Raw genomic sequence first — 21,148 nt, 5'->3', positions numbered from 1 at the left:
ACGTACAAAGGAAACCCCATAAGGCTATCAGCTGATTTTTCAGCAGAAACTTTGTAGGGCAGGAGGCAGTGGCTCAATATATTCAAAGTGCAGAAAAGGAAAAATCTTCAGGCAAGAATAGTCTATCCAGGGGCACCTGGGAGGCTCAGCCAGTTAGGTGTCTGCCTTCAGCTCAGGTCATGATCTCTGGGTCCTGGGATCAAGCTGCATGTGGGGCTCCCTACTCAGCAGGGAGCCTGCTTCTCCCTCTCCCTCTGCCCCCTGCCCCTGCATATTCTCCCTCTTGCTCCCTCCCCCTGCCCCTCCCCTTTCCCCTCCCTCCCTCCCTCCGCTCCTTCCCTTCCACTCCCCTTCTTCCCTCTCTTCCTTCCTCCCTTCCTCCCTCCCTCCCTTCCTCTCTTCCTCCCTTCCTCCCGCTCCCCTCCCTCCCTCCCTTCCCCTCCCCCTCCCTCCCTTCCCTTCCCCTCCCTCTCCCTCTACCTCTTCCTCCCTCTCCCTCTACCTCTTCCTCCCTCTCCCTCCCTCTCCCTCTCTTCCTCCCTCTCCCTCCCTTTCCCTCTACCTCTCCTCCTCCCTCTACCTCTCCTCCTCCCTCTACCTCTCTTCCTCCCTCTTCCTCCCTCTCCCTCCCTCTTACTCTCCCTTTTCCTCCCTCTCCCTCTCCCTTTTCCTCCCTCCTTCTCAAATAAATAAAATATTTTTAAAAAATAGTCTATCCAGCAAGGTTATCATTCAGATTCAAAGGAAAAATAGAGTTTCCCAGAAAAACAAAAGTTAAGAATTTATGACCACTAAACCAGCCCTACATAAATGTTAAGGGGACTCTGGGTGAAAAACAAAAACCACAAGTAAGAGTAAGAAAGATAGGAAGCATAAAAGCAAAAATAAATAAGTATATCTGTAAAAATCTATCAAGAGAAGCACAAAATAGAAGGATGTAAAATAGGATACCAAATATCTGGAACATGGAGGGAAGAGAAGTGCAGAATGAGTTCAAAATTAAGCGACCATCAGCTTAGTATAGACTGCTACATGCAGAAGATGTTATATATAAAGCGAATGGTAACCACAAATCAGAGAGGAGTAACATATGCAAAAAAAACAAAACAAAACAAAACAAAGAATAAAGAATCCAAATATATCACTAAAGAAAACCAGCAAACCACGAAGAAGAGAATGAGAAGAGAGGATCAGAGAAAAACTACAAAACCACAAAATAAGTAACAAAATGGCAATAAATACATATCTATCAGCAATTACTTTGAATGTAAATGGACTAAATGCTCCAATCAAAAGACACAGGATGATGGAATGGATAGAAAAACAATACCCATCTATATGCTGCCTAATAGAGACTCATTTCATATCTAAAGACACCTACAGATTGGAAGTAAGGGGTGGAGAAATACTTATCATGCAAATGGAGGTCAAAAGGAAGCTGGAGTAGCAATACTTATATTGGACAAAATACACTTTTAAACAAAGTCTGTAAAAAGAGACAAAGAAGGACACTATAAAATCATAAAGGGGACAAACCAACAAGAAGATATAACAATTGGGGCACTTGGGTGGCTCAGTTGGTTGAATGTCCAACTCTTGATTTTAGCTCACGTCATGTTCTCAGGGTTGTAAGATTAAGCCCCATGTTAGGCTCCGTGCTCAGCAGGGAGTCTGCTTGGGATTCTCTCCTTCTCCTTCTGCCCCCCAACTGCTCACACTCTCTCTCTAAAATAAATAAATCTTAAAAAAAAAAAAGATAACATTTGTAAATATTTATGTACCCAACATGGGAGCACCCCACTACATAAAGCAGCTCATAACAAACATAAAGGAACTACTCAATAATAGAACAACAACAATAAAGGACTTTAACACCCCACTCACATCAATGGACAGATCACCCAAACAGAAAATCAACAAGAAAACAGTGGCTTTGAGGGACACACTGGACCAGATGGATTTAACAGATATATTCAGAACATTCCACCATAAAACAGCAGAATACAGACTCTTTTCAAGTGTAAATGGAACATTCTCCAGCATAGATCACATATTAGGCCACAAAACAAGCCTCAGCAAATTCAAAAAGATCAAAGCCATACCGTGCATCTTTTCTGACCACAATGCTATGAGACTAGAAATCAACCACAAGAAAAAATCTGGAAAGACCACAAATACATGGAAATTAAATAACATCCTACTAAACAATAAATAAGTCAACCAAGAAATAAAAGAAGAGATCAAAAAGTACATGGAAACAAATGAAAATGAAAACAATGGTCTAAAAACCTTGTGATACAGCAAAAGTGATTCTAAGAGGGAACTTTATAGCAATGCAGGCCTACTTCAAGAAGCAAGAAAAATCTCAAAACACCTTAACCTTAGGAACTAGAAAAAGAAAAACAAAACCCAAAACCAGTAGAAGGAAGGAAATAAAATTTAGAGCAGAAATAAATGATATAGAAACAAAAACAGGGCGCCTGGGTGGCTCAGTTGGTTAAGCGACTGCCTTCGGCTCAGGTCATGATCCTGGAGTCCTGGGATCGAGTCCCGCATCGGGCTCCCTGCTCAGCGGGGAGTCTGCTTCTCCCTCTGACCCTCCCCCCTCTCATGCTCACTCTATCTCATTCTCTCTCTCAAATAAATAAATAAAATCTTTAAAAAAAAAAAAGAAACAAAAACAAAAAACAGATCAATGAAACCAGGAGCTACTTCTTTGAAAAAATTAACAAAATGAATAAACCCAGCCAGATTCATAAGAAAGATAAAGGACTAAAAAAAAAAAAAATCACAAGTGAAAGAGGAAAAACAACAACCAACACCACAGAAATACAAACAATTGTTAAGAGAATATTATGAAAAACTATATGTCAACAAATTAGACAACCTAGAAGAAATGGATAAATTCTTAGAAACATAACCTCCCAACAATGGAAGCAAAAATATACAAAAAACTTCAATAGACCAGTTGTCAGCAAGGAGATTAAATTAGTAATCAAAAAACTACCCACAAACAAGTCCAGGACCACATGGTTCACAGGTGAATTCTACCAAATATTTAAAAATGAGTTAATACCTATTCTTCCCAAACTGTTCCAAAAAATAGAAGGAAAACCTCCAAATTCATCCTATGAGGCCAATTGTCCTAAAACCAGACAAAGACACCACAAATAAAGAGAACTACAGGCCACTATCTCTGGTGAACATAGAGGCAAAGATCCTTAACAAGAATACCAGCAAACTAAATCCAACAATACATTAAAAAATATCATTCACTATGATCAAATGGGATTTATTCCTAGGTTGCAAGGGTGGTTCAATATTTGCAAATCAATCAATGTCATATCACATCAATAAGAGAAAGGATAAAAACCATATGATCATTTCAATAGATGCAAAAAAAGCATTTGACAAAGTAAACATCCGTTCATGATCAAAGCCCTCAACAAAGTGGGTTTAGAGGAAATATACCTCAACATAATAAAGGCCATATATGAAAAAAACCACAGCAAACATCATACTCAATGGGGAAAATCTGAGAGTGCTCCCCCTAAGATCAGGAACAAGACAAAGATGTCCAATTTGACCACTTTTATTCAGCATAGTACCTAACCACAGCAATCAGACAGCAAAAAGAAATAAAAGGTATCCAAATCAGTAAGGAAGAAGTAAAACTTTCCTTATTTGCAGATGACATGATGCTATATATAGAAAACCCTAGGGGCGCCTGGGTGGCTCAGTCAGTTGAGCATCTGCCTTCAGCTCGGGTCATGATCCCAGGGTCCTGGGATCAAGCCCCAAGTCAAGCTCCCTGCCCAGTGGGGTGTCTACTTCTCCCTCTCCCCTGCTTGTGCTCTCTCTCTCTCTCAAATAAATAAAATCTTTTTTAAAAATTTAAAAAAAGGAAAACCCTAAAGACTCCATCAAAAAACTACTAGAACTGATAAAGGAATTCAGTAAAATTGCTAAATACAAAATCAATGTGCAGAAATTTGTGGCATTTCTACACACTAATAATGCAGAAGAAATAAATTAAGAAAATAATCCCATTACAACTGCACCAAAAACAATAAAATACCTAGGGATAAACTTAACCAAAGAGGTGAAAGACCTGTACTCTGAAAAGTATAAAACACTGATGAAAGCAATTGAAGATGACAAAAATGGAAAGACATTCCATGCTCATGGATTGGAAGAACAAATACTGTTAAAATGTCTATACTACCCAAAGCAATATATACATTTAATGCAATCCCTATCAAAATACCAACAGCATTTTTCACAGAGCTAGAACAATCCTAAAATTTATATGGAACTACACAAGACCCTGAATAGCCAAAGCAATTTTGAAAAAACAAAGCAAAGCTAGAGGCATCACAATTCCAAATTTCAAGTTGTATTACAAAGCTGTAGTAATCAAATCAGTATGGTGCTGGCACAAAAACAGACACATAGATCAATAGAAGAGAATAGAAAACCCAGAAATAAACCCACAGTTATATGGTCAATTAACTCTCCTGCCCCTGATGAAGCAGGAAAGAATATGCAATGGGAAAAAGACAAGTTTCTTCAACAAATGGTGTTGGGGAAACTGGCCAGATACATGCAAAAGAATGAAACTGGACTTTCTTACACCATACACAAAAATAAATTCAAAATGGACTAAAGACCTAAATATGAGACCTGAAACCATAAAAATCCTACAAGAGAGCACAGGCAGTAACTTCTCTGACATTGGCTGTAGCAACATTTTTATGGATATGTCTCCTGAGGCAAGGGAAATAAAAGCAAAAATAAACCATTGGGACTACAACAAAAACTAAAGTTTTCCCTTGCACAGCAAGGGAAACAATCAACAAAACTAAAGGGCAACCTGCTGAATGGGAGAAGATACTTGAAAATGACTTGTCAGATAAAGGGTTAGTATCCAAAACATATAAAGAACTTACATAAATCAACACCCAAAAACCAAAAAATCTAATTTAAAAATGGGCAGCAGAAATGAACAGACTTTTCTCCAAAAAAGACATCCAGATGGCCAACAGACACATGAAAAGATGCTCAACATCACTTACCATCAGGGAAACACAAATCAAAACTACAATGAGATATCATGTCACACCCAGCAGAATGGCTAAAATCAAAAACACAAGAAACAACAAGTGCTGGCAAAGATGTGGAGAAAAAAGGAACCCTAGTACACTGCTGGTGGGATTGCAAACTGGTGCAGTCACTGTGGAAAACAGTATGGAGTTTCCTTAAAAATTTAAAAATAGAACTACTCTATGATCCAGTAATAATGCTACTGGGTATTTACCCAAAACACACAAAAACACTAATTCAGAGGGATACATGCACCCCTATATTTATAGCAGCATTATTTACGATAGCCAAATTCTGGAAGTAGCCCAAGTGTCCATCAATAGATGAATGGATAAAGAAAAAGTGGCATAGATATACAATGGAATATTATTCAGCCATAAAAAAGAATTAAATCCTGTGGCACCTGGGTGGCCCAGGTGGTTAAGTGTCTGACTCTTCATTTCAGCTCAGGTCATAACCTCAGGGTTGTGAGATCGAGCCCCTCACTGGGCTCCATGCTTTGCTTAAGATTCTCTTTCTCTCTTCCTCTCCCCACCCTCTCCCTCTCAAAAAAAAAAAAAAAAAGAAATCTTGCCATTTGCTACAACATGGATGGATCTAGAGGGTATTACGCCAAGCAAAGTAAGCCAAATGACAAATACCATATGATTTCACTCAAAGGTGGAATTTAAGTAACAAAACAAATGAACAAAGAGGGGGGAAAAAAAAGAGAAAGAGCCAAACCGAGAAACAGACTTAACTCTAGAGAGCAAACTGACGGTTACCAGAGGGGAGGTGGGTGGGGGGATGGGTGAAATAGGTGATGGGGATTAGGAATGCACTTGTGATAAACACCAGGTGATGTATGGAATTATTGAATCAGTATATTGTATAACTGAAACTAATATAACACTGCATGTTAACTGTACTGGAATAAAATTCAATTTTAAAAAAAGATCAGGAAGTTGGCTCTAATTAAAAAACGTTCTCACAGAGGAGGCAATAGATCAGTTGGGTCTTGAAGGCTGAGTAGGAGTTTGTCAGTAAAGAACAAGAAAAGGATATTCTCAGCAGAGAAAATAGTGAATGCAAATGTACTCGTTTCTAAAGGAGTCTGGGATATCAGAACAACACAGATCTTTGTGGCAGGAGTATGGGGAGAAGAATGTTGATGAGGCAGGGAAGGAAGTCTGGGTCAAGTCAAAGAGTTTGTACTGATTTTATAGGCAAGGGGAGCGAGTTGGTAGAGGTTTTTAAGCAGGGTCTTGCCATAACCTTTGTTTTCATAAAGATAATTAGAATGAACAAGAAAAATAAACTAGTAGAGAGAAACTGGAAGTAGTGTTTCTAATCTCTGCTGAGTCCCCAGAAGTGTCTCACAATTTTTTCATTCGACCTGTCCAACTCCTCCTTCATTCTGAACCATTATCATCCTCCTCAACGCTGCCCCCCCCATTTATCTCCTTCCCATCAGGCAAACAATTCTGCCTGCTCCATCAAGCAAACAAAATGTTAGGGCCATTTGGCCTGAATTCTTAAATTTCCTACCTTCCCACACTCAAATGTCTCCATCACACCTATTCAGACATCTTCCATCAAATGAGAAGTCACCTCTGCTTCAAGTCCAAATCCTCCAGCTATTCCCTAAATCCCTTACCCTCTTCTCTCCTTTATTAAAAATTTCCAAAGGGTGACGTTTAGGGCCTTCCTTGTCTTCTCTGCCCCACCCCCATCTTCTCATTGGCTACAGTCTTGCTTTTACTCCTACCACTGTAATGGAACTGATTTCACCCACTAAAATGGCCAGTAAACTCCCAATTTCCAAACTCAATGGAGCATTTCAGTTTCTGCTTCAAGGACCCCTGTTCGAATCATTCTTTTTCATAAACTCACCATTCTGCACCACTGGCTTCTGTGACATCAGACTCTTTTTCCCTCCTCAGTCTCCTCTTCATATGTCTGCCCCCTAAAATCCCACCCTCAGTCCCAAGTTTCGATCCTTAGCCCACTGCTGCTTTTCCCGCTTTACCCATTCTTCCTGGGGAGTCCATCCATTGTGACTGCTATTATATGCTAAAGATCCCCAAATCGATACATCTGGCTCATCTTTTGTCCAAGCATCAGACTTACCTAGCCTATTGGACATTCCAACAGATAGCACACAAGGACTTGGAACATAATGTGTTGAAACCCATCTCCCTGCCTAAAATTTAATTGGTAGCCCTATCATCACTAACTTGCCATGGCTGGAAACCTGAGAGGCATTCAAGAATCCCACCTCATTCCTTACATTTGATTATCCATTCTTGTGCATTTCATTTCCCAAATACTTCTCAAATCCATCCCTGATTTTCCTCATCAACTATGAATTCGGGCCCATATCATCCCTTGGCTGAATTACTGCAAAAGCCTTCCATCTAGACTCCAGCCTATGTAGCTGCGTCTGGCATTAAGGTAACGAACTGTCTCAGCTTACTTGGGACTATCCTAGTTTGGGCCCCAAAAATCTCACATTCTAGAAATCACTCAGTCTCTGTTGCTCATATTACTCTTAGTCACAAATGAAACTTGTGAAGGCACATTACTGAAAATCCATGGGCTTCTCTTCAGGTACAGCTGGATCCAGGAGCTCTGCTTTTAGGTTTCATCTCTGACCTTTCCTCTTGAATAGCCTTATTCTTTATGAGGCAAGCCTGCTGCTAGCAATCATAGACACATCTATCAGCTTGCCAACACCAGAAAGAGAGTGTTTACTCTAGCGGAAATGTCTCAGGACATTCTCTGATTGGCCCAGCTGAAGTCACGTGTCTATCCCCAAACCAATCACCATAGCCAGGAGAATTGGCTAGGCCTGTATTACAAATCTAGCCTGGAGGCTGAGGTGGGGAGCGCTAATAAGAAAGAAGATTCACAGAAGGAAGGCGGGGGTTGGGGGGGAAGCTAGACAGATGACAAAAATGAACAGCTGTCCCCTTATGTGACACTGCCTTCAAATCCCATCCAGCATGCTGTGGCCTGACCAACTGAACCCATCTGAGAAGAGTGAGTTGTAGAACACTCCAATTTAACCATTTTACTTTTCTACATAAAACCCCCAGAGTCATCTCCATGCTTGCAGGACAAAGTCCATGCTCTTTAGGAAGGCATACAAGACTATGACCTGGTCTCTGTCTACCTTCTCAGCCTACCTTTCTCCACTCTCTTCCTTAACACTTAATCCTCTAGTAAATACCACAGACTGAAGAGTCCCTCATGTGCCATACCTTTCTCCCCCGACTAACTCCCAATCATGCTTCGAGACTCAGGTCAACCATCTCTCTTTCCTGGAAGGCTTCCTCACCATCACCAGTACCCTACACACACACACACACACACACACACACACACACACACACACACACACACAGGGCATGCCCACCACCAGTACTCTCCACACACACACACACACACACACACACACACACACGGCATGCCCAAACTTGCCCAGACACCACAACGACTTGAAAACGTGTCAGCTTCCTATACTCGACTGCAGGTACAAACTGCATCATAATTATGTTTAGATAGCAAGTTCTAGCCCACTGCTTGGCACCCAGTAGGTGTTCAATCTTTGATTTTGAACAGAAAATGTTCTGATAATTCAAATGAGCAATGAAGAACCAAATTAAGTTAGTAGAAATGGAGGAGAAACTAATTTAGTCAAACATAATCTAATTGGATGGTGTCTTTCCATATTCCCTTCCACTGGGCTATGTGGTTTACTGGGGGGTTTTCTTTTTTCTTTGGATTACCCTCTAATTTGCAAATACAGAATGATTACATAGAATACATACATATCATGCGTACATAGAAAATTACTCATGGGAGATACCATTATCATTAGGTTACATATATCGAGTACTTCCAGGAACTGACCTAAGTGTTTTCTACACACAATTCCTTTAATCCTCACGACACACCAATGAAATAAGACTTGTTTATTTCCCTATTTCATAGGAGCAATAATTGAGTCTTAGAGAAGTTACACTTTCCCAAGTTCTAGCTAGGATCAAGGATCCAAGCCCAGATCTTTCTGGCTATAAAAGCCCATGATCTTAACAGACATTCTTGGTCTTTATTTTTGCTAGCTCAGTCCTTCACAGTTACACCAAGAAGCAACGTGAATCAGAAGGCTCTTCTCCAGGTGAGCCATTTCTTGTGAAATGATTATTTTGATGATTGTAATTCAATTGCAATAGGGTGATATAATCGGGTGTTAAGTGGTGATACTAAGAAAGTTTGCTGCTTCTGTGCATAATAAGTTCCTTCTCAGACACTTAATTGTAGAAAATGTGTTAGCCTAAAAGCACCTTAGGGACACACAAATCACTTTTTCCATGATGAAGTTCCAAGATGAAAGAGAACAATTCTTAGAATTCTCTCCTGGTTTCTGTCTCCTTTTGTTTCCCTGAGGCTCTGTCCCACTTATTGGATAAGTAAAAGATTAGATCCAATTAGTTTCATCCTCCCCCAGGCTAACCTCCGCTGGTCGGCCTCTTTGAGAGACAGCTCCAGGATACAGAGGACTGAATTCACAGTAAACCTCTGATTATTTTTCTTTCTTACCCTGTGACTCTGGAGGTCTCTCTGGACCTCTCTAAGCCTCAGTTGCGTTAGCAAGGAATCAAATTGACAAATGTGAAAGCATGTTCTAAGCCAGAAAGTGTTAATTGATAGAAGAAAAATATGAACTCTATTCACTTCCCAAACCCCAACCTTGTGCCTGACACTGAGCAGTGCTCTGGTTGTTTTGATCATGCTGATCGGGTTCTTCCTTGTCTTGTCCAAAGTGCCCAGCGTGTGTCTAGCATCTAACAAACAGGTCTGCTGGTCGGCCAGTTCAAGGCAGTGCTAAGAGCCATTCTGTGTGTGGACTCTTTCGCCTCTTGGAGTTGTTGTGACTTGTGCAATAAACACCGTAGTAAACTGGTAAATTCTAACTCTGCCCACAGGTAGCAAGTATTTCTGGTTATATTTCTTCCCTGAAAATCTTTTCAGCCTTTGCAGAGAAATGTGCATTTCTCAGCTCCTAGGGGGCTGGTATCAGGGAGGCTGGAAACTGATCAAACGAGAGCTTCTCCCTCCCTCTCCCCCCTCCCCTAGATTTGTAGAATGGTTCTGCTGAAATTCACCTGGAAGAACGCCAAGAGTGCTTCTCAAACTTCTCTGATAATAAGAATTACCTGAAGTGCTTGTTAAAAAATAAATTCTGAGCCTTATCTCAGCCCCACTTAATCTGAAGCTCCTGGGAAGGGTCTTGAAGCTGTGTTTTTAACAAACAACCGTAGGTCTTTATTATTATCAGAACCATTGAGAAATTCTGATAGTGCAAACACCTCACCTTATACAGGAAAATTCTGAGCCCCAGACTGAGAGATGTGAATTGTTGGGGTGAAGAGTGAACCCCACATGCTTAAAAGGATTACGACGGGAAGCCTAAGTGAGTCCAGCAGGCTTGAGTTGGCAATCGGGAGGGGTGAGGTCTGTGGCAAACAGGAAATCCTTGTCTAAAAGGGAGGAGCCTCCTCTCAGCTCCAGCCAATTGTTGCCATGTATAGCAATAGAAATCAGAATTTTTCTTAAAAATGTCTCCATGTTTAAATATTGACAACTGATTTAAAAAGTTTCTTTAAGCGTTTGCAAGCCAAATTTCTCTTAGCTACCAATTTTTGCATTAGGACTTTGTGAGCCATAGCATCTTTTCCTTGCATCTCTCACTAGTGATAGCACCCTGTCTCTTCCCTCAGTGTTAAAGGTTATTTTTAAATGGCTTAAAAAAAGTTTTTTATTAAGTATTCTCTATGCCCAATATGGCATGCAAACTCAGGACCCCAAGATCAAGAGTCACATGCTCTACCAACTGAGCTGGCCAGGAGCCCCTAAATGATTTTCTATCACCTAATAAAAAAAGGCTGACTTGTAGGGCCCTTCGTGGTCTCGCTCCTACCACCCTTCCCACTTCATCACCTATCATTGGAACACATAGATTCTAGAGCCAGATTGCCTCAGTTTGCATCCTGGAGTTGCTACTTACTAACAGTATGACTCTAGGCAAAGTTCTCCCTCTGTGTATCTGACTCTTCATCTTCCAAATGGCAGCAATAGTACCTATTTCCACAGAGTTGTTGTGAATCCTACTGTTACTGTAAAGAGCTTAGAACAGTGCTCAGCACGTAGTAGACCCTGTATGTGTTATGGCTGCCCCCCAGAAGCTAGCCCTGAACATGCCTTGAATTCACACCTTCAGAACTGCAGTCCCCCCTTTCTGGGACAAATGTTCTTCACTGTCCCCTGGCAGGGCTCTTTATCCTTCAGGTTTCACTGATCTGGCAAAGCTTCCCTGCCCCCAGGAACACTTATGCCTTGAATATAACACATCCCCACTTATGACCCCATATTGCAGATGTCAGGCATTTCTGCTAAAGGCAGAGGCCTTGCTTTTTTCATGTTTGTAGCCCCAGGACTTAACACAGTGCCAGGGACATCCTTTCAATAAATAGTGTTAAAGGAAAAAATGTGCTGATCTTGATTTTCTTATTTGATTATAAACTTAAGGACAAACACTCCCATTGGCTACATCTATGTAATCTCCACAGCGCCTAGCAGAATTATATTCAATAGTCAATCAAGTAATTTCTGCGGCTTGCAAAATACAATGCTTGCTTCTGATCAAAGAGCTACCTTTCTCTGCATGCCATCCCCATATGCCCTCCAGAGATTTCTACTGTCTGAACTCCCATTAGCAGTTCTCTGGGCCTTTCTTTTGTTACTGGGTATTTTTTGCTTTGGATTATATCTACCGATGTCCATGTCTCATTGCTTGGGGCTCCTTGAGGCCAGAGTAGGTGCCTGATTTTTTTGCAGACTTCAATATAACCAGCATAGTTCCTTGCCCATAGTAAGCACTCACTAAGTATTTCTTGGTGGTCTTCATGAATATGACCTTTTCACAGAGTTTCTTATGTTTTTCTAAGGATTGTTAAAAAGAAAGAAAAAAAGCTTCAATTTGAGGGACGCTGGCCCCGTGTTAAACCATGCCATTGGGAGTTTTGTTCATTTGAAAGAGACACATCTCACTGCTTGCAGCCTTTTACCACATGGTAAAGAATAAAATTTAACTTAGTTGAAAATTGAGGAAACCAGGATTTCACAAGGGTTACAGGAAAACATCTCAAAAGATGCTTAGGAAATGCTTCCAGTTGACAGTATACAAATGCTCTTTCTTAGAAATAACCCTTTTTATTTAATTGGGAAATAATGTATGTATCACAGGAGATTAGTTACCTTCATGAGTCCTTTTTTATAGAAGTTTAACTTACTAAGGCCTTGGTTAATTGTAAAAGGAGGAGGAAATGGTATTTACAACACTGAGGTGAAGTTGCCAGTGTAAAAATAGGTATTTTCCACATACAACACACCTTAGGTAGATGAAGGGACTTTTGTTCCTGTTGTAACATTTCCACCTACTTGCAATAAGTAGGCTTAATAGCATTTAAGGCAATGACTGAAGAATATTAACATCAATTAGAGGTAGAAGTTGCCCAGGTAATTGCACACTTGTTTACAATTAACTCAACTGTTTCACGATTGGGTTTTTCAATGCCATGTTAACTTTGTGTGATGTTCAGTCAGGAAAGAATAGCAACAGTTAAAACAAAACCCTAAACAACAGTTTTGCATTAATTATTAGGATCTTCCTGAAACAAAGTAGTCTGAAGAATGGACACTACCACTTCATATCTCTAAGCACTATGAATTTAGAATAGAGATTTGAAACTCCTTTCTCAAAATATAGTTATACTGTGTTTTAAGGCATCAGAGAAATCTGTCCGACGGTTTTTAGTTTCCCGATTGCTACCGCCTGCATTTTAGTAATAGGCTGTATTGAGCACCTATCATAGCCAGGTCATTTGCATTCATTATTTCTAAATCATTCATTGAGCCAACAAATATTAATTCAATACCTACTGCTTGCTGAGAAGTGCGCTAAATCCTGGGCTACAATTATGAACCCGACATTAGCTCTTAGCTTTAGTTTTATAGTTTTGTAGAAGAGGGAACAATTCTGGGTCATTTTACCTCCATTTTATAGATGAGGAGAACGAGATGCAGAGGGACTAACACTAACATACCAAGCAACACTGCTGCTTCTCTGCCTTCCTGGTTTAATTCACTCAGCTTTGCAAGGGTTTTTAATCAAGCAAATGTGGAAGAGGATTAAAAATCCTTAGTAGGAAGGTAAGAACACTCTATTCAAAACTCACTGCTCTCCATCTTTTGGTAAAACAAAGATTAAGTACCAGTTACGTTTTGGATCCGGCACTAGCTTGCATAAAATACAATGAGCTTAAACAAGGCCTAACAACCCACATTTCTAGCAGATGTGGAAAAACAAACTTAATTGCGAAGTGAAGGGCTTCATGGGCCTGTGTTATTCATAAGATGCAGAAACTTGGAGCTTTGTGTTCCTATTAGTTGGTTTGGTTTTCTCTCCTGACTTCTTTTTCCTAATTACATGTAGTCATGACAAGGATGGGAGACAGATGGCAGGGGAGCCGTGGGGGGTGCCATTTGCCAAATAGGCAAAAAAAAAAAAAAAAAAAAAAATCCTGTGGACTAAAACTATGTCAGTCTTCTCCCCAGGAAGCATTTTTGCTTTCTTTGGCTATACCTAGAGAAGATTGTTGCAGTTAATTATCAAGTGACTGTTCCAACTAAGAGGTGATTGTTCTGCTGAAGCCTTTCATTTTTGCTCTTTTCTTCCATCTCTCTCATCGAATCTAATCAGACCCCTCGAAACCAGAGCAGAAACGTTCAGCTGGAAAACATACAGCTCTAGAGAGAATAGGGGCACTGGAATTCTTTGCCAGGCCACTTCCCTGTTTGTTCCTTAAACATGGTTCTGCAAACTGCACAGCCTTGGACTGGTCCAGTCACTTCCTGATTGGCGTTACCTCCAGCCTCTTATCCCAATAACTTCTCTTTCACAGTCCCCAGTGTTATCTTCCCAGAACACTGATCACGTCACTCCCCGTGTGAAGGCCTTTGCAGAATCCCCAGAGTTTACAGAAGGAAGCCCAAATGCCTGAGGGTGACACCGAATGCCCTTCAGAGTCTGGGCCTAATCCCCACCCCCTTTTTCCACCTTCTCTTCCACACCAGAGGCACACGGAATCTTTGTTCCCTGAACCGGGTTTGGTCTTTCAGGGAACCACACCTCTGCACAAACCAGGGCCTCTGCCAGCAACATTCTTTTCCTCTCTAACTGGGGAAATGAAACTCGATTTTTAGGACCCACATAAAATGACCTCTCCACCGTAAAAACGTCTCCGCTCTTGCAGGTTACCTTGGTCACCTTCTCTCTGCTTCCTTAGCATTTTGCATATATTCTTACTATAACATTAATGTCACTGAATGGTAATTATTCCAGTTTTGCAAGTGTAATCTTGAACATGTCTTTCCCCTAACTGCAACCCCAACTTCTCTTCAATCACCTTTGGTTTTTGGACTTTGGAGATAGTGTAGAGTCGGGTGCCAGTAAAATGTCTGTTAAATAAAGACTAAGAAATAAAATTATGCCATGTCCAGCCCAAATGTGTAAAAGCGGAAAAAATATACATACGTACATAACACACAGATCTATATCTATACAGACAGACACTTATACTATAGATACATGATTTCAGAAGGGTTTTAATTTTTCCATATAAAAAAACTTGTTTAAAATACATTCCAAGTTAAAAGAAACAAAAGCACACATTAAGAAATAATGCAATTATTCCATACCAGTTTATTGTAGGTATTGTGTTTCAAAAAATTTATAGCATAAATAAATTTTCATGTCATAAAATAACTTAGTACAATTTATAATAAAACTTTGAGAATTTAACATCTCATCAAAATACAATAAAATATGGTTTTAAAATATGATTAACCCTTTCTGCTTTTCTTTTACTTGAGGGCATATAAACCAAAAATACCCAAACTACTGCAGCACATTTGAACTTTAACAAAGCACATTTGGTTTATTTAAATGTAACTCAACCATCCTAAATTAATACATAGTTTGTTTTCCTTCCTGCGTGGTTCTTTGTTATTTTTTGTTCCTTTTGACTTGTATTTGTTTCAACACAGCTTCCTTCTTCATTTTCACCTCTTTCCATCTGCAAAGTCATCTAGCTCCGGCCCCAGGAACATGTAGTTGAACTCACTCAGCCCCTTGACATCAGTTTCTGTAATCCTTGCATCAGTGTAGGGAGTAACTGCTTGAGTAACTACAAAGGTATTTCAAAACTTCAGTGCAATTTGGTTCAGTTATTTTCATTCAGATGCCATCACCGTTCAGGGAGATTAATCACTGGAACCCACTGATCCATGTAGCGACTTTCCCGGCAAAAACAAATAAGTTGACTTAAGGCAGGATCCTTCCACTGCGATGAATGTGGATTCTGGAAACAAATTGATAAAAATGAATTTACTATTTAAAAAAAAATCAGCATCTGTTAATAATGACACTCATGTCGAGGGAAAGACAACTTGAACATTCTATACTTTAGCTGTGTGACATAGAGACCAGTTACAACCATAAAAAATAAACTTTCTTTTGGTAGTTGGTTTCCTGCAAAATCATTAAGGGTGATTCTCCACTAAACCATACTCTGCAAAGTACGAACACATGCAACCCTCTGAACCATATACATATGTTTGCATGATACTTATTTAGTTTTGCAGGAGAGTATCATTCACCAGGCTTGTTCTGTGGGAGAGACCTGAGTGAAACAGCTCTGAGAAATATTTCCATACTCTGTGTACTATGAAATGAGAGCTGCGTAACAGTTAACGAGAATTGCCACCTGATATCCTCCCAGAAGACAGAGTAGTAATTTTCAGGAGTAGCAAAATGATTGGGGCTGCCACTTAACTAGACCAGCCAAAGAGTAGTAAAATGTAAAAGACAAAGCTATCATATTTACCTCTAGAAACACAAGTTATCTACCTACCAAAGGTTTTAATCAGGGAAAAAGTGTCCATTAAAAAAAGGCACGATTGCAAAGAAAAAATTCCCACTCCATCCTCTTAATGTATTTCTAGGGAATTAATAAGGTCTGTCTCCTACACCATTTCTATTTTTAACTTTGAGTGGTGGAGAATGAAGCTGACTCCTTAATGAGGGTGAGCCAGGAATTTATTTGGCTTTATCTAATCTGCCCTACTAAAGGAATTAGTCACGGGAGGTAGTGCAGATGTAGGTAGGGAGTCGCTGGGCTGACAGTGCTGACTCACAAGGATCTCTTCCGCTGCTGGCAGCCTCCAACGTGCTTAGACACGTTCTGTACCAGAGAAAATCCTGATGATGAAACCAGCACATCTCGGCTGAAAGTCCAGCCACACGCTCTAATGGGGCAAAGGCAGCCACGCTCTTGCCCTCCCCCTCATTCCAGATCTGCAGTCAGGCGACTCTCAACCGTCGCTCACTTCCCTCCAGGACTCAAACTCCGGCCGGCCCCGCAGCCCGCCCTCGCTTACCGTCACCAGGACGCAGTGCAGGTCCGGGGGCTGCTCGGCGCCCTCGCTCGCTGCTGGGCTGGCGTCGGTCTCCAGGAGCAGGAGCTCGGCCAGTCGGCCCGGGTTGCTGACGCGCAGGATGTTGATGTCGTTCTCGCAGCAGAACGCCTGGATCAGGGTGAAGTGGATCTGCAGAGCCACATCCCTGTCGTCGTCCTCGTCCGCCGCCAGCAGACACAGCACCACGTTATCGGGGTCGCTGAGGGCAGCGGGAGGGGCGGGTGAGCGCAGACGCACCACCCGTCCGCGTGGACGCCCGCAACACCAGCCGGGGCTCCGGGGTCGCGCCCCGGCCAGCTCGCTCCCCCTCCAGGGCCGGCGGCCGCGGGGCAGATGGGAAACCGCAGGAAGCTGCGCGGCAGTGCGAGGGGGCGCTCCGCGAGGTCGCCTCCGGGCCGGGGCGGGAAGGGGTGCCACCGGGGACTCGCGAGGGCCCCACTTACACGTTGAGCAGCTTGGCCGCCTCGTACACCCCGACGGTGATGGTGCGCTGACTCAGGGCTTTGCTGAGCACTTCCTCGAGGGCATCCCCCACCTTATCCATCCTACACGCGAGCGAGAGCAAGGGGGTCCCGTCAGCCCAGGTCCCCTCGGGGCCATCGCCGCCCCCTCACCCGGCACCGCCACCCTCCCGAGTTCGTGCGCCACCGCGCCGCTCGGCTTTCTGCAAACCCCAAGCCTCCCCCGGCCCTGTCACACACACACACACACACACACACCCGTGACACACACACACACGCACCCGTGACCCCTCGCGCGCGCGCGCGCACACACATATACCCCGTGACCCCTCGCACGCCCAGAGGCCGGGAGGCCTGCGAAAAGCCCCGAGAGGGCCACCCGCCACCCTCCCCCGAGGGCGCTGCCAGTCCCTGGCGCTGGGCGCAGCCACAGGCTGCCAGCCGCAGGAGCCGCACGGGCAGGGACGGTCCCTTCTGCCCTTTGCCAAGGCCGGAGCGGCCCGGCCGGGTTGGGGGCACGCTCCTTCGGTCCACTGGCGCCTCCGGGAAGGTCTCCAAAAGAGACCGGCGGGAGGTGCCCCTGCAAACTTTTAACCGCTCGCTCCCCGGCAAACCTTGCACAGCCTGGACGCGCTGGGGTGCGCGCAGTGGGCGAGAAGAGTTCGGGGATAGCCTCCGGCCGCCTTACCTTTCGGTCTTCTGCTCTCCAGCCGAGAATTCCTCCAAAGTCATATTGCAACTGCGGGTCCCCCACAGAGAGAGAGCGGCGTGCGGGCTGCTCCTGCCACTGTGGGCGCTCGGGCGCCTGCCCTCTGCACTCCCTCACGGGCTCCTCCAGCGCCGGCCGCCGCAGCGCCGTCCGTCCGTCCCTCCCGCCCCACTCGCTCGCCCGCTCCCAAGCCCGGCCTCTCCACCGGCAGCTGCCTCACAGCCACTGAAGGACAAAGGCCCCGCTCGCCGGAGTTATCCTGCTAACCTCCAGCCAACCACCACCCGCCTCATTTGTATACGCACAGCCATTGGGTTATGCAAATCAGCCTGCTCCGACAATTTGACTCCAGCCCCTGGAACCGTGGGGAGAGGAGCGGAAGGGGGTGGAGCCACGCGGTAGGCGAGCTTCGGGGGCGGGAGCGGTGCAGAGATCGGGGAGGGCGGGGTCCGGAGCGGACTCTCTCATCCTGTTGGAGGGGCTGGTAGGAGGGTGGGGGGGTCTTTGCAGTGGCGGGGGAGAGGGGGTGTCTTCCACTTGAGGCCGGAGCAGGCTGCCAAGTGTTTTTCTAGTTGGTGCACATTTTTTTTTTAAATTGTCGTTTCATGTCTTTTGTTTTTAGGGGTTGCTATTAAAATCTATTTCCAGGGCTAATGCACCCAAATCTAGTAATTATTAGTAAGCAGGTTACATAAAAAGAGTGTTTCAGACCTCTGGGGCAAAGTTTACCTCAGAAGTGTTGTTTATGTAAGTCTAGGCAAAGCTGCTTATTAGTAGTAGTATTATTTCGGTGCCCTGATGGCTGGTTTGATTTATTTTTGGAAGGTTGCAAGGGTTGGAAGCTCAAAAAAGAAAAATCAACACATTTGTGTTTGGTGATGGCACGGAACCAAGTTGGAATCTTTTCCACAGAAAGCAGAAAGGCTTCCCACCTGCCCAGATTAACTCTGGAAAACCATGTTCAGGAGGAGCTGGTTACCACATGTGTGTATCCTAGCCTTGCAACCCAAATTCACCTTTCTCAGAGAGCTTTTCCCAAAGGAGGATCCTTCAGCACTGCACCAGCTAAGAGACAAATGTCTGACACCCACACACGTCTAAATTCAAAATACTCTCAATATGCCCCAAGCTTCCTTTCATAAGGCAAGTATGTCACTACTTTCCACAGAGAGCCTATGATCTCACTGTGAATTATTGATGTTAGATGCTGAATCATGAAGCTGCAGCTATAGGACCTTTTAGTCATATGCTAAAATTTCACCTTTGAGATAATGGCAACCTGTGGGCGGAAAGCAAGCAGAAGTTACACATTTTTGAAAAGCAAACTTCAATGTATAGACTTTTAATAAGTTGAAAGTTCTCACCTTTGTTTTATGAGTATATGCAATAAATGCAAAAACATGTCTTAAACCTATTGAAGTCACCGAAAGTGGTGAAAATGTCTCCCATACGCTCTCATTCAAAACCTTGCTTGCATTATTGAGGTCTCCATATAGCCAGAGGTCAGAGAAGTAATTTTTTGCAAAGGTACATAGGAGTTTTTGCACCTGCATGTTTGTATCATTCTAGACAAAATATTCTCCAGCTCTCTTGATCTTAATTTAGTGGAAAAGAAAAGTGATATGTTGGTTTTCTGGCTCATTTATTTGAGCTGACATTTTGCACTTAATCCCTAACTGCTTTGTCAGCAAGGGGCTATGTTTGAGTAAAGGAATGGTCATGGCCAATGGATAATTTACCCAAGGGTGTGTATGTATTTCATATCTGTGCCCTAAATCCTAACATGTGATGCCTTTGTTAAAGAATTCCTTAAAACTGAAATTTCGGTGGGTGCTGAAATACTTTTGGTTGTGCAAACAAAACCCGAATTATACAATATGGCCTGAGTCATCATTTGGAAATTGTTGAACTGTGTTCTGTGAAACTCCAAGGTTCTATCACTAGGTATTTCTTACAGGTTCTTTGGAAGAAAGCGTGATCACAGCAGGCTCACAAAGAATTAGGGAATTGTGTGAATTTCTTGATAGCAGGGACTATGACTTCATGAACTTAGTGTTCTCAGCATCTCATACAATTTCTGCATTTAATAGAAGAACAGTCAATGTTTATAAGTTGAATAGAATCCAAGAGCTGAACGAGATCTCAGGATCCTGCAGTCCTGTGCAGTGCATGAATCTTCTCCAAGATATTATACCTGTAACTTTAATTCAAAAAAATTTATTTGATGTCATACTACATACTATGCAATACAAGAACTATACAATTCCTGATCCTTTGCCTTTAAAGTGCTTGCCATCTAATTGGTATGCCCATGCTTGGACAGGAATTTTGGGACAAAATAGTGTGCACTGTCATCAGCTAGCTATGCTGAAAGTCCCATGACTTTAGTCATCTGAACGGAAGCTGTAGGACAGTAGAACCCGTGTATTGTTTACGCCAATTCGAATGAAGCACGGCCCTAATAATGCCTCACCCAAGTCAACTATATACAGTGCAAATGTGGTATAATGTGGTTATTTCTTAATATAGGCCTAGTCCCTCACTCAAAAACTATACTGCATGCTATATTTGGCCTCACTGGAAGGCAGTTTGTTCAAGTGTTGTGGGGTTGTTCTCTGTGAGATAAGCCTAGCTTTCCAGTATTCAAAAATATTCACTTGTCATACTTTCTGACTCAGATATGTTACATCATTTCGCCTCATTGCTGAGTCTACCTAGAATGTTTCATCAGTGATTATCTTCCAAAGTGGTCCTCTTGGCTGAAAGTAGAAGCTGCCATTTCACTACAGTTAGATTACAGTTATATGTTAGGATGATCACAGATGATTTCATAAACACGTATTAGTCCTGGAGGATGTTGCTATCCAATGATAGATCAGAGGAATTTCCCTAGATCAGGATAGAACATGTATGTATACATACTGTTTTTGTTTTTTAAGATTATTTATTTATTTGAGAGAGAGTGAGAGAGAGAGAGAGCACCAGCAAGGTGAAGGGTATAGGGAGAAGCAGACTATCCGCTGAGCAGGGAGCCCGATGCAGGGCTTGATCCCAGGACTCCTGGATCATGACCTGAGCCAAAGGCAGATGCCCAACTGACTGAGCCACCCAGGCACCCCTGTATGTGTATTTTTAACTCCTACACTGTTGGTGGGAATGCAAGCTGGTGCAGCCACTCTGGAAAACTGTATGGAGGTTCCTCAAAAAGTTGAAAATAGAGCTACCCTACGATCCAGCAATTGCACTACTGGGTATTTACCCCAAAGATACAAAAGTAGGGATCCGAAGGGGT

At 42.7% G+C, this 21,148-nt stretch overlaps 1 protein-coding gene across 1 annotated transcript; it reads right to left on the bottom strand.

The window, feature by feature from the left end:
* Window positions 1–14,796: 14,796 nt before the first annotated feature.
* GADD45A (growth arrest and DNA damage inducible alpha) lies at window positions 14,797–18,080 on the bottom strand. The gene is made up of 4 exons (XM_006735421.2): window positions 17,836–18,080; window positions 17,130–17,231; window positions 16,648–16,885; window positions 14,797–15,569 (listed from the first exon to the last, which is right to left on the bottom strand). The coding sequence occupies exons 1-4, from the start codon at window positions 17,877–17,879 to the stop codon at window positions 15,456–15,458; spliced, it is 498 nt and encodes a 165-aa protein (XP_006735484.1). The 5' UTR covers window positions 17,880–18,080; the 3' UTR covers window positions 14,797–15,455.
* Window positions 18,081–21,148: the final 3,068 nt, after the last annotated feature.

The sequence above is a fragment of the Leptonychotes weddellii genome, chromosome 4, assembly GCF_054177405.1.
Source record: "Leptonychotes weddellii isolate Sample4059 chromosome 4, ASM5417740v2, whole genome shotgun sequence".
NCBI lineage: Eukaryota > Metazoa > Chordata > Mammalia > Carnivora > Phocidae > Leptonychotes > Leptonychotes weddellii.
Note: the sequence above shows the minus strand (reverse complement) of the source record. Positions and strands in the feature narration are given on the sequence as shown.

What these genes read in the sequence shown, in the direction of transcription:
- GADD45A (XM_006735421.2), bottom strand. Translation starts at nt 17,879, where the DNA reads ATGACTTTGGAGGAATTCTCGGCTGGAGAGCAGAAGACCGAAAG. An exon ending in GGAGAGCAGAAGACCGAAAG is followed by an intron (nt 17,232 to 17,835) that starts GTAAGGCGGCCG and finishes GCTCGCGTGTAG; the next exon opens with GATGGATAAGGTGGGGGATG. An exon ending in TGCACTGCGTCCTGGTGACG is followed by an intron (nt 15,570 to 16,647) that starts GTAAGCGAGGGC and finishes ATTTGTTTCCAG; the next exon opens with AATCCACATTCATCGCAGTG.